This window comes from Mirounga leonina, unplaced genomic scaffold, assembly GCF_011800145.1.
Source record: "Mirounga leonina isolate KUSES-001 unplaced genomic scaffold, KU_Mleo_1.0 Mir_151, whole genome shotgun sequence".
Classification (NCBI taxonomy): domain Eukaryota; kingdom Metazoa; phylum Chordata; class Mammalia; order Carnivora; family Phocidae; genus Mirounga; species Mirounga leonina.
The window spans coordinates 79,786,959-79,802,821 of NW_023270377.1; the positions used below are offsets into that span (position 1 = coordinate 79,786,959).

Genomic DNA, 15,863 nt, shown 5'->3' on the forward strand with positions numbered 1-15,863 from the left:
AATCAGTGCTTACTTTCTGTTCCTTTTCCGGGCTCGACTGTAGGCTTCTAAACCTTCTGTTAGTGTCTTCAACTTCTCGGGCTCCACCTGAGTGAAGGCATGAAGACCAAACCATATTACCCAGACCTGCAATTGTTAACATCATTTTTACTTTCCTGCTGGGGGAAGGGAGGCTTAATTTTCACTGCCCTGTCAAATGTCCTGTCCTTGCTCAAGCAGAGGTTGACTATCTGGCTCCAGGCTGTAACATCAATGGAAATGAAAGATCATTTGGCTTTCCTATTGTCAACATTTTGAAAATAACATTTTAAGAACAAAATTTGGACTTTAAATAACCTTCAATTCACAAAATCATATAAATCAGAGATCCCTGGTTTGCTTTCTCTACTGCCTGATACTCAGCAACTGCAAATCTATACTCCATCAGGGGAGGACAAGAGCAGTGGTGAGTGAAAGGGGTGGGCTGTGGAGCCAGCAGATGGAAGTTTGAATCTGACCTCCTCACTTTCTAGCATGAATAAAACACCCAGATGTTCTGGGTCTCAGTTTCCTCTTTAAAATGAGGACAATAATACCTACCCTCCTGCTAGAATTGCTGAGACAATCAAAATGCAACAAGTCAGGTTGAACACAACTAAGCATAGAACAGCTATTATTCCCTAGTAGTATTAGGCTCTGCAGAGGCCACAAAATGAGTGGGCAGTAGACCACCATAGTCCTTCCGGTCAAGGGAAGAGAGTCTGGCTACACCTTGTGTGAGTGTCCTCTCCCTTCTTGCTTTGTTACCGCCAAGGATCTTGCTACTTCATCACCCTGTGGCCACCAAATGGTGACCGGGGGACTTACGGAGGTAGGGAGGTGCAGCCTTTACCACTTTCCCCCAATAATCTCTATCATGGTTCTTGAAGGCATCCCTCCAAGATAAACAATTAATAAATAGAAAAACTTGTATGTGACTTGTGAATAAAAACACCTTTAGAAAAACATTGCTATTTTTATTGATCTTAAAAAAACAACACCACCAATTTAAGTAAAAACAGTGTTGCTTGCTATGTAAACACAGCTTCAAGGCAAGTGTCCCAGCCATCCCTTAACCCAGTTTTTTCCCCAACCCTATGCTACTTTTATATAAAAATTTGAGAGGTTGCCAAAATGCCTCAGGGGTAAGAAAATAAATACTAAGAAGCAAGGAAATTATTAACTTTTCTCTTGAAATCTTCCTGACTCATGAATATAATTTATAAATAATTTTTCTTTGACCCCTTCAAATTGAGTACTCAGTAATGAATAACAAAGGGTTTCCTTTTTCAAGTTTGAAAACAAGCATTTCTAAATATTCAATGAGAAAAAGTCGAATAATGAAAACATTTTCCTTTTCACTATTTTTGTATCTTGTCCTAAAGGATGCAAATATCTAATTACACAAGTTCATTGGGGACACCCAATTTCTTGTGTGCTAGAACAAGGGACAATTTTGTTCTAGTAACACTTCACAGAAGCCATGAAGAAATGTGTCTTGCTGAAATAACTGGAAAAGCTTAAGATGAGTATATCCATGTGTTGTTTTTTTTAAAAAAAATGGTGCCTGTATACATTTTCACATTTTATGTTAGAAAAGAGGTTTCATCTTGTATTCACTCACATGAAGAGAAAATGAAAGATATTTCACACATTACATTTATGTAATCTATGGCTAATTCCACTTATATTTAAATGACCTCCCCCCCTTGGCAGTAGGAAGGAAGCTCTCCTGTAACATAAATTTATAGTAGACACAAATTGATGTAGTGAAAGATCTCAGAAGGGATTGATGCAAGCAACAGAAAGATTCACAGTGAAACAAAGCAAGACATCAATATGAAGACTTACCCCACTGGTCTTAATTCTTAAAAACTAAGTTAGGTAAAACTATTTTTTTAATCTTCAATTTTTATTTTTAATTAAATAAGGAATAAGGGGCAATAAAAACATTTCTTGTACATTTATTATAGAAAAGTCACTTTTATCATTTAATACGGTAATACTGCAAACTAGTATTATTTTTATTATTTTACAGATGAGACTCAGTGAATTTAAGTAACATGGCCAGCACTGAAACTCAGGTCTGACTCCAAAGTGCTCGCTCAAGCTCTCTTCACCACACCAACTACAATATACATTGAAGTATACATTTTACACACACACACACACACACACACATATATATTAAAAAATTAGGTCAAATTATTTTAAAACAAATTAGATTTTTACAGAAATTTAGATAACACATGCCCCAAATTATCTTTAAAAACTTTTTATGCTTGGATAATTTCTGGTGATTTTTCTGAACTAATCCTCTACCGCAATTTTTTTTTCATTTAAATTGCCTCTAAGGCTGTAAGGTACTCTATAATGAACTATATTATTTATAAAGGATTCAATGACCTTGAAAGAGAAAGCAATGATGGTGCTTTCTGAAACTAAATACAAATAAGATACACATAACTGTTTATTTCTGATATGACAAGATCATACATATCCAGAGGTAAATGTTTAGCTTATTTTGTTTCAGAATTTTAGTACTCTATTGAATTGTGAAATACATGAAAAGCATATGTTGTTTATAGGGAATTATTCATGCACTTATGCAATATTCAAGAAACTCTTTAAAGATACCAGCACCCCCTAAGATGGTATCGGAGAAGAACAAAATAAATTCAATTTCTAGTCAAACAGAAATCATATTTAATGATTTAATGAATACTTCCTCATAAATTACTTAGCTAACTTGTAAATGAAGAAAGTACTGAGAAATCAAATACATAAATGTAACATTAAAAAGGATAAACACACAAATATTTCTATAAACCTTACACTGAAGGAGCAAGTAATTTAAAACACTTAATACTTTGATCTGTAATTATAACCTTATATTCCTGTACATTCATAAGCCAGGAGTTCCATAAATTATTTAATCCCTATCTTGGTGAGAAATCATGGGAGGACTTTATAATGTACCTTTACTCATAACTGTCCCATAGTCTCACTCTAATAATGATGATGCTAACAGTAATGACCAACATGATATAACTCCTTGCACCTATGTCATTTAAGAATTAGAAACAACTACCAGAATTTATATGTATTTATAGTTCACATATTATCTCATGTGCAAATATACACATATAATGAATATTTTTTTTACTCCTAAAACCCTCTTTCACTCATTCACATTCTTCAGGTATCACAATTCTTCAACACGCATAGTCCTATAGCCTGTTCAGTAGGGTTGGCAACATACCCAGAAACATACCCATATACTCTTGTAAGGTGGAAGTTTAAGACTTTTCTGAACAAGTCTGAATCTCTGGTTGTCTATTTTGTTCACAAGGCACATATTAAAATTCGGTAATTTTATTAAGTTTGATCTGGGGTCAACGCAGTAGCATGTAGTCTATCTTAGAAGTAACTTAAATCTACCACAAAGGGAGACGCAAACCTTTCAGAGAGCCAAACTGACCCTCTGAAAGTGAGGGAGAGTATGTATCAGAAGAGCCTGGATCAAAGATCCTAGATCACTGTTGAATAGAGCCCATTAAGTAAAGATGATGTCAAAATTTCCTGCAGGCATTAAACCTGGTAACGGGATTGAATTTCTGGGTGATTTACTTTGCCGCTACTTAGTTGTGAGGCAAAGCTGTCACACAAAGGTCAAAGGACTGAGTACAAGCCACATCCCAGGTTTCATAAGAGAGGCAGGACAGCTGAACTCAAGCCGCCTTTTCATTCTTCACGCCTTTTTTCATGTCGTCAGCTCCTGTTGTTGGGGGAATGGCACTGTGCAGAGTACTAAGCTTAGAGTTAGGAGACGAGGGGTAGGGCTTGGTTTAACTGCCTGTCAATGTGTCCTTAGGAACGCTACTTTGCTGAGCTTCAGCTCCCTCAGCTGTAGAATAGGGATGGTTGGGTGCTTTCTAAACACCAAAGCACCAAAGGGTCATTAGTGGCATGTGATACAAGGACAGACCTTTAAACATTTTTAATCTGTTTATAGTCACAATCAGTTTATATATACTCATATAAGTTTATATTAGAAAAATACAAAAAACATTACACCTATGATTTCACACGTATTATATCTTAGAATAAGACTGAAGGAGTTATTTGAAAGTGGCTTGAATGGTGCCTAGTTCATAGTATGAGTCCAAAAAGTCTTTGTTGAATGAATAAATAAATAAATAAGTAAATGAATCTGAATAAAATTTTTAACTAAGTAATAGTACAGGCAAGCACGCAACTTTATTTTTGGTTTTCATTGGGGGGGGAGGGGCAGAGGGAGAGGGAGAGGAAGAAGGAGAGGGAGAATCTTAAGCAGACTCCATGCCCAGTGCGGAACCTGATGCAGGGCTCAATCTCACGACCCTGAGATCATGACCTGAGCTGAAATCAAGAGTTGGACCCTTAACTGACTGAGTCACCCAGGAGCCCCTAAAGGAACATTGCATGCATTTTTTCCCTATTTTTTTTTACAGAGAGGCAGCAGGGGGTGGGGGGGTCGGGGGGTGTAGGGAGCAGGCAACTTCAGCTGAAGCCTGGGAAGTATAGCCCTGAAGCAATAAGCAAACATGAGGCATTTATTAGGTTCATTATTGTCAAACATTAATTAAACAGTAAATATTTAAAAAAATCTTCCACCTGAAAAGGTCCTGTTAACTTAAGGGCAATATTGCAATATTTTTTTAAAAGTGGGAATTAATGATAAATAAATCATTCAAAGAGTTGACTCACCTGTGACAATAAAGGATGAACCTAATTTTCCATCAGTAGTACTCACGGAAAAATTCCTAAAGTGAATCCCATTTTTCTTTTCAAATGAACTAACCAAATACACATTAACGATTTTTGTCGGTGACATTATGTGAGGCTTTGTGTGCATGTGTATGTGTGTGTGTGTTTCCTTTCCTCTTTACTTTGGAAGCAGGGTTTTAAGTAGTAGAAAAGTATACTACAGGACTAGAATAAATCTATTCTAAATGTACAACAGATTTCATATTGATCCACCACTCATACATGCAATTAAATGTTTTGGGTAAGCTCCTACCTCTAAAGCAGCACTGCTTAAAAGTTCATGAAGCATGTACCTGCCTCAAACCAAACTCCAGTTGCTACTATCCTTTTGAAAACTGTACCGACGAGTTCAAGAACTCCGTGTGGGTCTCAGTTTATCTGTAAATGGAGATAGGCCTCCTTTTCCTCTTTATCTTTGTTCCAGGGAAAAAGGTTACAGTATTTCACAATTCACTTCAGGGACATTCACCGTCTTACCTAAGCTTTTATTCTGTTTAGTCATTTTGTTAATATTCACATTTTTGGTCTTACCCAGTTCTTCATTGTTATTATCTTCCAAATTTTGATCAGGCACTGACTTCGTCATCCTGGCTTTTATCTTGCACATTACTTTTCAAAAACTATTTTCCTCCCATTTCAAGGAGATCCTGTTGCTACAGAGCATCGATTGCCCCTGCCATCCCACCAGCCACAATGCAGCCCAAATACTGTGGTTAGTGATCAAATGTAGAGACAAGGATTCATTCCCAACAGTAGTTAAGGAGATACCAAAGGCAAGGGCAATACACAAAGCATACTTTCTTTTTTTTTTTTTAAAGATTTTATTTATTTATTTGCGAGAGAGAATGAGAGACAGAGAGCACGAGAAGGAGGAGGGTCAGAGGGAGAAGCAGACTCCCCGCTGAGCAGGGAGCCCGACGCGGGACTCGATCCCGGGACTCCAGGATCATGACCTGAGCCGAAGGCAGTTGCTTAACCGACTGAGCCACCCAGGCGCCCTACAAAGCATACTTTCAACAGAGAATTACAGTGCCAAAGAATACAAACAGCTAATGCTGATAATCAAGCACAGAAAGGATGTTCTTGAAAGTAGAATGTTTAAACATCACAAGAGAGCTCATACTTCAGTTATACATCCTTAAAATGTGACGGTCAGCTCTCTCTCGTTATGTTTCACACTGTCAAAACGTGTGTGTGTGTGTGTGTGTGTGAGAGAGAGAGAGAGAGAGAGGGAGAGATACTCACCTGACACATAGAAAGTGTACTGTCCCAAAATAAGTTTGGTTATGAGTTTTAATAATGATGAATTTTGTCTCATTTGAATGACTGACTATTCAGAGAACTATTTTTATCTCTACCTATCAAATACAACCACACATAAAAAGGCAAAGTGTGATTCTAAAGAGAGAGTACCCTGCCCACTACTTTTAAAAACATGTCTTCATTTATTCATGTGGTGTTGCACTGAAATGTACAACTTTTCTGGGTAATCAGAGGTCTCTACCTGTCCAACAACAACTAGTGTTTCCCTGAAGAGAAACATGGTGGTGCCAGTCCAGAAATAAATCCTTTCCTAAATTTGGCTCAAGTCAGAATACACATTTAATATACAAGCAATGAAATATGAAGACCGGGGCACCTGGGTGGCTCAGTCATTAAGCATCTGCCTTCGGCTCAGGTCATGAAACCAGGGTCCTGGGATCGAGCCCCGCATCAGGCACCCTGCTCCGTGGGAAGCCTGCTTCTCCCCCTCCAGCTCCCCCTACTTGTGTTCCCTCTCTCGCTGTGTCTCTGTCAAATAAATAAGTAAATAAATAAAATCTCTAAAAAAAAAAAGAAATATGAAGACCAATGGGAAATGTTCAAAAAGAGTAAAAATTATGTACTCAAAAAAATTTTTTTTGATTATCACTTGAGTGTCAATCAATACTCTTAGGCTAGTTAATAAAAGATCAGAGAGAGCAGATGATAATTACAAAATATATTTTAGAAAACAGGGGCACTTTTCCTATATTTACGTAATTATTGAAACAAGTACATAAAGATAACCATTTTCCCCCACAGTTGCATCTGCTTAAAATGTTTGCACATTGGGATGCCTGGGTGGCTCAGTTGGTTAAGCGGCCAGTCTTGATTTCAGCTCAGGTCATGATCTCAGGGTCCTACATCGGGCTCCGTACTCAGCAGGGAGTTCGCTGGAGACTCTCTCTCTCTCTCCCTCTGCCCCTCCTCTCCACTCTCTCTCTCTCTAAAATAAATAATCTTAAAAAAAAATGTTTGCACTTTATGGTGGATAGGTGTAATGCCAGTGGAAGCCATTTCCCTTTCCAAGAATTCCCTAATACTGTGCCAAGATCTGTCAGTGCATTTCTCTGGCTGTGATGATGTACTGGAACTCAGCACTGAGGTCTTATTCTTGGCCACTGAACCTTAACTATAAAGGATTCATGGTTCAGAGAGAAACTTGCATCATTTATTTAGAAAAAGTATAAATACCTTTCAGACCATCCTTCATTAGAAACTGGTAACAAAAGAAAGGAATGTATTAGAGAGTAAGGAGATACTACTTTTGAAACGGTGTAGTACCAGACACATAATATTCTTTAGTGTTTCACAAAGCTTCAGTATTGGGACAGCATCCTATAGGGGTGATTCAGCCCAACTTTTCATGGACTGTTAAACACCTCTACTAATTATTATTGTTGTATGTGTGGGAGTGGTGTAGGAAAATAAAGGAAGAAAGTCTGAGTTGGTATTCTTTAGAAACGTTGTTGGGAGAGGGACTTTCAGGCTCACTGAACAAAGTGCTTGAAAATGCTTCCAAGTAGAACTCCTGCTTGAAATGAAAAGCTAATAATAATTTATAATCAGATATGCCAATTTGTATGTGATGTGCTGAACTTCATTAAAAAACGGTCATAAACTATTTCATTCATTAAATATATTCATTATAATCCTCTCGCCCTCAACCTGGTTGGTAAATCCTTTATTCATGGATAATGCATAGGTAAACAATAACTAAACTCAAATTACCACAATTCCAGAGTGGTGACATCCAAATTAATAAGGTTGTCTAACATAAAAAGAACAGGGGCAAGGAGGCTAATTTTTACTGAGCCTCTTTTGTGTGCTGGATAATCTATTTATGGTATCTCATTTAATTCTTAAAACATCTTCTGAGTAGGAACTGATATTCCATTCCCACCTGAGAGGTGAAGAGATTGCAACTCAGGGAGATTAATACATCTACCCAGGAGCATTTAGGGAATGGACAGAGCTGGGATTAAGCTCATGTGAGAATGTCCAAAGCCCATGCCTCTTTCTGCCACACTCTGTGTTCTCCCTAGTTTCTGTAGACTATGTTCATACAGTGTTTGATGTTTTGAAATAAAACCTCTTAGGAAGCAATCTCCAAAAATGTAGAACTATTCTAATGCATTATTAGTAATGCTGCTACACTTAATACCCCACCAAAGATTAACAATGCCTTCCTAAGATCATAAACTGACCAGGTCATTTACTATCATGACAGCTGGCTAAAGTATCAACTTAAGGACATAATGGACATCTCAGCCCCAGGCCGATATCAGTGCTCCAGTCAGTCACAGCATTGATCTGTCAGTCCAGAGACCACCCATACAACCTGAAAACAAGAGAGGTGCCCAGCTTACTTTGAATTAGAAACCTGCAATACTGCTAATACATTGCTTTTTTAAAAAAAATTTTTGCCTACTTCTGAAAAGAATTTGAAGTGGTTTGCTGATAACAAAGACTGCAACAGAAAAATAAATGATAGGTTTTTGCGATGTGGGGGGTGGGGAGAGATAAGATGATAAATCTATTCTAACACTTGAGTTACATGGATTTTATCTGGAGGGATCTGACAGAATCTTGGATTAATTTACTTTGTGGACATGGAAATAGTATGAAAAACGGAGAATCTAAGAAGGTTTAAAATGATAATGTGTAAGAAAATTGTTTACTAAACCTTTTCTTCTGAGATACTACAAAGACAAACACTAGGGGGATGTGGTCCCACATTCCACATTAGCAAGGTGGAATTAATTAGATTTTACGTATAACAAATTGTTTATGGAGTCAGTCTCTTTCTTTCTCTCTCGACTTTATTAAAATGTCAGCCATTGCCACAGTATATAAAAGAGACCCTAATGCACAGCTTACCTTTTTAAAAGCAGAAATCTGATTAGTAATGCACAGACTTTATTTATCCAGCATTGCTGAGGACTAAGGGGTTCTATGTAAATAAAATTTACATCATGACTAGTTTGTTCACCAGACTGAGAGTACAAATTTTAAAAATGTATTACTGGATATCTTTTAAAAAAGCCCATGCTTTGTCTTACACAGATACTGAATATAGTTTAACTTTTTCTTGATGAACCAGGATTACCAAGACATCAAGCAAAGGCCATCTGGCTTGAAGTCAGACAGACTTGTGTTTGAAATTTCACCTTTTCTGGTCTTCTAAATTGAGAAAACTGCTTGGCTTGCTGGGCATCATTAAATAAGGTATGAGGAAGCCCTTCCTTTGTTTTGTGAACTATAGAAGAAAAAAGAGTGCTTGTGAAATAGTACTTTGTTTTGTTTTTTTAATGTGCAAAAGTGAGGTAGGTCCTGGGAAGACCAGAGGTTTTTTAAAAATGTTAAGTGCCCTAGAGCTTTTAAGGCTGTTATACCTTCCTTTTTAATGACAGATAAATATTTCATGTGTTATCATTAATATTTTATTATATGTTTTCAGTTTTGCACCTCTAATTGTGTGCTTTAAATTATTTTTTTTGAATTACTAAAAATATTTTTAGTGTGTCATGATATCAAGGTTTTGATACTAAGGCTGTCAGAATGCAAAATTACAATGTCAGATGGTGGGGGGTGGTGAGGGGAATATTTGAGTTGATAGAAACAATTTTATGTTCCCTGTTAGAAATTCATCTATTGCCTCCAATAAGGAAGAAGAATCTGGATTTTTTAAAACACTTATTATTGTATAGTGAGTGAAAACCAGTTGCTTATTTAAATGAAGCAAAATAAATGTTTCTTGGACTCTCAGATAATGATTTTTTTTAAAGTGTATCTCCCCAAACATCAGTGAGTAACTCAATCCCAGGAGTTTGCAAACACAGACTAATCAGAAGATTAGGACCATTGTTTAATGTGAAAGGTGTTAAAAGTACATGCCTTTATTCTCCTGAGGACATAAAAAGATATTTAGACAAGGCATTTAAGATAGGAAGAATGATTCCAGGAAAGGGAGGCCATAATCTTTTCTTTCGTTAAGCTTATTGTAAAATGGCACTTAAAAAAGACTTGGTTTCATTTGCACAAAAATTGTAAAATAGTTCGGTGTCTACATCTTATATTTAGAGCAGTCCATTTATATCATAAAAGCCCAATTTTGCTGTTTCTAATTACTTTTTGAATAAACTGTCAAAAATATTTAGGTTTATCAACCTAAAGAATGTTTTGTCTGGTCTCAGAGAGATTAGAGAATAAAATGTTTTGTGAATAGGGGTATGGAATTCATTTTCTTATCTAACGTAGAAACACTATGCCCAGAGCATATCCTGACAAGTATATATTAGGCATTATAAGCAACGGTTTAAGGACCTCCTGGTCATTTGGAGAAAGACAATCTTTTTATTGTGCTGGCAAAAATGTTTTTGGTTTCCTGCCATTAAACCTAAGTGCCAGTGGAGGTATGAACAGAGTTAAAATAGCTTTATGTAATATACTCTTTAAGAGAATAATATATATTTGTAAGAGTAATTTTTATTTCCTAAGGAGATGAAAAATTGTTTCCACATCATATGTGGAGAATGTGCATAATTATCTCGTCCTGGTCAGATATAAATTTTTCTATCTGCTTCAAACATTCTGCATATTTCTCGCCTAGTGAACCAATTCTACCAATTGTGGGGGAGGGAGGAAACCCAGAAGACCCCTACTAATTTCTTCTAAATTGAATGGTAGTCTCATGGAGAAGTTTTCATTTAATTTATATGATCAGATTGTGTTAAGTAGAACCAGACTGTGGGGTTAAACATTTCCATATGTTATAAAGGCCCAGAACTTTTCCTGAAAGCAGACACCATTCTGAACACAGACGTTACTGGCTGCTTCCAGAAATGGCTGCAGCTGCATTGGGTTTCACCCTCTCCTCAGTTCTATGTGTCCCGTGTGATGCCATCCCCCAGCACTTCCTGTTACCCTATCTCTGCCACCCTCCTGGACTCCAAAGGCCACCAGATTTTTTCCCAGTCCTTGCCACTTGCCTTCATCCTCTGTGTATGGAATGAAGAGTTAGGTACATGCAGGGAAGGAAGGCAGAATTAACAAAATTCGGGAAATCTGGTTCCTGGGTTAGAGGCCCTAGTGGGATCTACAAAGGCTTCACAACTCACCCCTTGATATGACATTTTGGTGACTATAACCATCCCCTCTTCATTTTATGCTCCAGAAGTTTGTGAGACCTCAATGAGTCATGAAGAATCCTAATTTCAAATCCAAAGAATCCAAAGTGATGACAACAAAAAATAACAATTGATATCTGAACAAAGGTTAGTATTTGACAATGGATAAAGATTGGTATACCTTCCCTTCCTCGGGGCTTTGTTGACATGAATTGTGAACGTCGTCTTCTCTTACTAATTTTCCAGGCCAAGAAGTAAGTCCTTTGATTTGGCCCCAGACCAAGTCGCCAACGTTGAACGTCCTTGGCCTATAATGTATCAACTCATTTGAAGAAGGGGAATCTGGATTCCTTAGGTCATCTTCACTACTAATGCTTTTAGCATCTGAAGGGCTAGGCACACACCCATTAATGCTTTTGGCATTAAAGTCTCCATTGTAATGGATGTAGTCTTTGACTAGAGAACTTTCCAAACTATTTGAGGAGCTTGGAGACTGTTCCTCTAGGACCAGGTCTTGCCTTGCGGTGCTCAGCAGCTCTCCAAAGCCCCGACTCTGTCGAGGTCTGTTCCCATTAATGTGTGCGCATCTTTCCACAGTGTTCTCTAGTCTCTCCTTAAAACTCATCATAGTTCTTTTGTAGTTATTATACCTGAAATTTTCTTCCAGAATTTTATCCCCTTGACAGTTTCTTGGTGGTAACAGTACTGGGTGCTGTTCCCCAGGCAGAAATGGCAGTGTAGAGACATTGTTGGACCTCTCGTGACAAGGACTACTGTGGATATGGCCTGGATGATCTAAAAATTCCTCACACTTCCACCTGTTCCGCTCCCCTCCAGGGCTTTGCTCCCCATCCCACTGTTTTTTGGATGTGTGGCAACTTGCTGACTTGAAATATTCAAACCCATCTCCTTCATTTGAGTTTTTCCCATGGTCCAGATTCCTGGGCAGCCGAGCCCCTCTTGCATTCCTCAGCCTACCATCATGATCGACACTGCCCATGTTTCGTCCATGAATGACCGCACTGACAGCACTGGGGAGACTTAATGGGTCACCAATCGAGGCAGTGAAGGCACTCATGGCACTCAGAGCTGGAATGGGGCTGATCTGAGTTGTACTGTTGACTGCAGTGGTGATGACAACCTGCATTCCTTTGCTGGCTGCATCCACAACTGCTTTGTAAATGGCATCTACAGAAGCATCACCTTGGCCACCCACAATGAGGCCATCCTTCACCTGCTGACCAAGAGATGGGTCAATCCTCGGCTGCAACTCACAAGATGTATCTTGGAAAGGTGGAAGTGTAGTGTTTGGATTCTCAGGAAGTGCCGTGAGCCCCGGCTGAGTGCTTATTCTTTTGTTTAGGAGAGCTGCATCTTCCTGCATTCTCACCTTTAAGAAACAGACAGGAAGCAGTGAGAGAGAGAGAAAAGTTTTTAAAGACCTCAAAAAGAAAGACCATAATTTTAAGATTTACCAAAAGGCAAACAAATGTAGCAAGGAGAGAAATATAAAGAAAGGACAAGGCTCAAAATGAAATAAAAAGTCACTCTGCATGGAAAAGTTTGTGTCTTGATTATATTTGGGTAGTTTCTTTGGTTGAAATCATTTCACAGATTTTTTTTAAAGAATTCATCATCGGGGCACCTGGGCAGCTCAGTCAGTTGAGTGTCGGATTCTTGGTTTTGGCTCAGGTGGTGATCTCGGGGTCTTGGGATCAAGCCCCTGGTCAGGGCTCTGCACTCAGTGGGGAGTCTGCTTCTCTCCTTCTCCTTCTGCCCCTCCCCCTGCTCATGCACTCTCTCCTTTCTCTCTAAAATAAATCTTTTTTAAAAAAACAAATAAACGATATATTTCTAAAATAGATAGATAAAAAATAAAGAACTCATCATTACCAAACATTTTCTAGAAAAGTTAAAGTTGAGGTGGTTGTACACAAACTGTTTTCAGGTAATGACTCCACATATTTTTAAAAAATATTTATTTATTTGAGAGAGAGAGAGAGAGAGCACACACACACACAGAGGGAGAGGGAGAAGCAGACTCCCCACTGAGCAGGGAGCCCAATGCAGGGCTCAATCTCAGGACCCTGAGATCATGACCTGAGTCAAAGGCGGCCACTTAACAGACTGAGCCACCCAGGTGCCCCATGACTCCACATATTTAAGTGTCATTGCAGGTTTTACAACATTGGAAATCAAAGAGAGAAACAAGTCAGTCACCAGCACTCCTCAAATTACAAAGGGAACCAAATTTTGAAAAGGAGTTCTAAGTCACTGATATTTCTACTGAAATACAACATAAGCCAAAAGAAAATTCTCTCTCTCTCTCTCTATATATATATATATATATACACTCTTAATGATAAAATATTTCTGATACAACACTGTATTTTTGAAGAGTTCAGACAGAATAGCGACACCTACTCTTTAACCTTACCAGGCTACTGACTGGGGGACACCCCCATGCTGTCAGCAGTGACAATGGGTCTCTATAGAAGTGATTCTTTTTTTTTTTTTAAAGATTATTTATTTATTTATTTATTTATTTTGAGAGAGAGAATGAGAGACAGAGAGCATGAGAGGGAGGAGGGTCAGAGGGAGAAGCAGACTCCCCGCCGAGCAGGGAGCCCGATGCGGGACTCGATCCCAGGACTCCAGGATCATGACCTGAGCCGAAGGCAGTCGCTTAACCAACTGAGCCACCCAGGCGCCCTATAGAAGTGATTCTTAACTGGGAAGAGAGGCAGGGAGAGAATGCCCAGCAGGTAAGAATATCAACGCTCAGGACAAGAAGGATGAGTGCAGTTTGAAAAAGTCCCTAAGGTTATTCTAATTGCACCAACCCCACCTAAGAATTGCTGCTCCAGATCATTGCTACTTTGGATTTTCTCCTCAGTGATTTCTCCCTTCTTGTCTTCGCATTCTTTCCCACTAAACCAGAACCTGGGATCCATCAGCACATCAACCACTCTCTTGTTATTCTCCCACTGTCCACACCTACCAGATAAAATCTCAATCTGGGATCAATTTAACTGCCTGCTATCTTTATCCACAGTGAGAATGCTGAGTATCTGTCTAGGAACTTAAGGCTTTCAACTACAGTAGGGGGCTTATTGTTTCCATCAATCTAATGATCCTCTAGTTAGGTAACATTCTCCTTCACAACTATTCAAATCTTTATCCACTTCTTCCAGCTGGCTGCTCCACCATCTCCAGCACTATTCTTAGTGGATAACCTTACTTAACAGAGAAAATGGAGTTGATAGGTTAAGAATTCTCGTAGTTCTTATACTCTGCTACTTCCTACCCCCTCACAGCACATACTTCTCTGCAACTATACATGCCCCAAATCCTGCCCCGCTTCCCAGTGTAAGAGGGGCCTCTTCGGCTTTCTGAGGGTAAGTCCTCCATTTATGCTCTGGATCCCAAGGCACTCCTCAGGGATTTTGCCTCATCTGTCATCCCTTCTCTTCATTATGTTCAATCTTTTCCACTTTTTGGGGGGGGGGGGCTCTTTCCTTTAGCATACAACCATGTGCATAGCTTCCATATTTTAAAAGTTTGCTTCAACCTACATCTGCCTTGGGGCACCACCCTTTTACTCTTATGTTCTTCATAGTTAAGTTTTTGAAAGAGTAATTCACACTCTTTAATTCCTAACCTTTTTATCCTTCCATCCATTGCAATCTGTCTTGTGCTCCTACTACTCCACAAAAACTGAATTCTACCTGTTAGTGGTGATGTCCCAAATCTAGGGGATTCTCTTCAGGCTTTATCTACTTGCTTGAAATTCTCAGTGACATGGCTGGGCACTTTCTCCTCCCTTCTAAATTATTTTATTACATAAGATGTATCTGAATAGTTTCTCATTGTCAAAAAAGATAAAAATGTTCTTTACCACTACTCCCCACCCAAACCTGACTTTCCCATCCCACTCCAATTCCATTTCCTTTCTCAGAAATAATCAGTGCTGGAGTGCATCCTTGCAGACACTTACGTTTGATATATTAAGGTGTGTAGGTATATATCTAGTTTTCTCTCCTTTCTTCTTTCACATAAATGGTATAGTATTTTAGTATTGTTCTGTAACATCACAGTATTAAAGTCTTGCATTCTTGTGGATCTTTCCATATCAGTTATGTAAATCTACCTAGACCTTTTAAACTACTAGAGAGACAGATATATCATAATATATTTAACTATTTCCAGACTGATGGACACTTAAGAGGTTTCTAATTTTTGCTGCCACAAATCATGTTGTAATGAACATTCTAGCATGTGCCCTTTTGTTCACATTGGAAGATTTCTCTAAAAATAGATACAAAGAGGCTGGACTTCTGCATCAAAAGATATGTATTTTTAAAAACCTGATAAACTATCAAATTAACCTCCAAAAGAACTGTATCAGCATACAATCAGACCAACAATGTATCTAAAAGAATCCATTTCTCCACACTACTGTCAGTAAGGGATATCAATCAATCTGATGGACACATTAGTGTTGTAATCTGTATAACTCTGATTACTCTTTTCATATGTTCATTAATAATTTATTTTTCATTTTCTGTGAATTTTCTGTTCAGATCTATTGCTCATTTTTTAAAT

At 38.3% G+C, this 15,863-nt stretch overlaps 1 protein-coding gene across 2 annotated transcripts in view; it reads right to left on the reverse strand.

Moving 5' to 3' along the window:
• MBD5 (methyl-CpG binding domain protein 5) overlaps nucleotides 1-15,863 on the reverse strand; it is a 60,589-nt gene that overhangs the window by 11,329 nt on the left and 33,397 nt on the right. For both annotated transcript variants that reach the window (XM_035008076.1, XM_035008075.1), the window contains exons 7-8: nucleotides 11,440-12,648; nucleotides 14-87 (exon numbers count right to left, since the gene is read on the reverse strand). In XM_035008076.1, coding sequence (XP_034863967.1) covers nucleotides 14-87; nucleotides 11,440-12,648 — 1,283 coding nt within the window. The remainder of the gene's footprint in view (nucleotides 1-13; nucleotides 88-11,439; nucleotides 12,649-15,863) is intronic.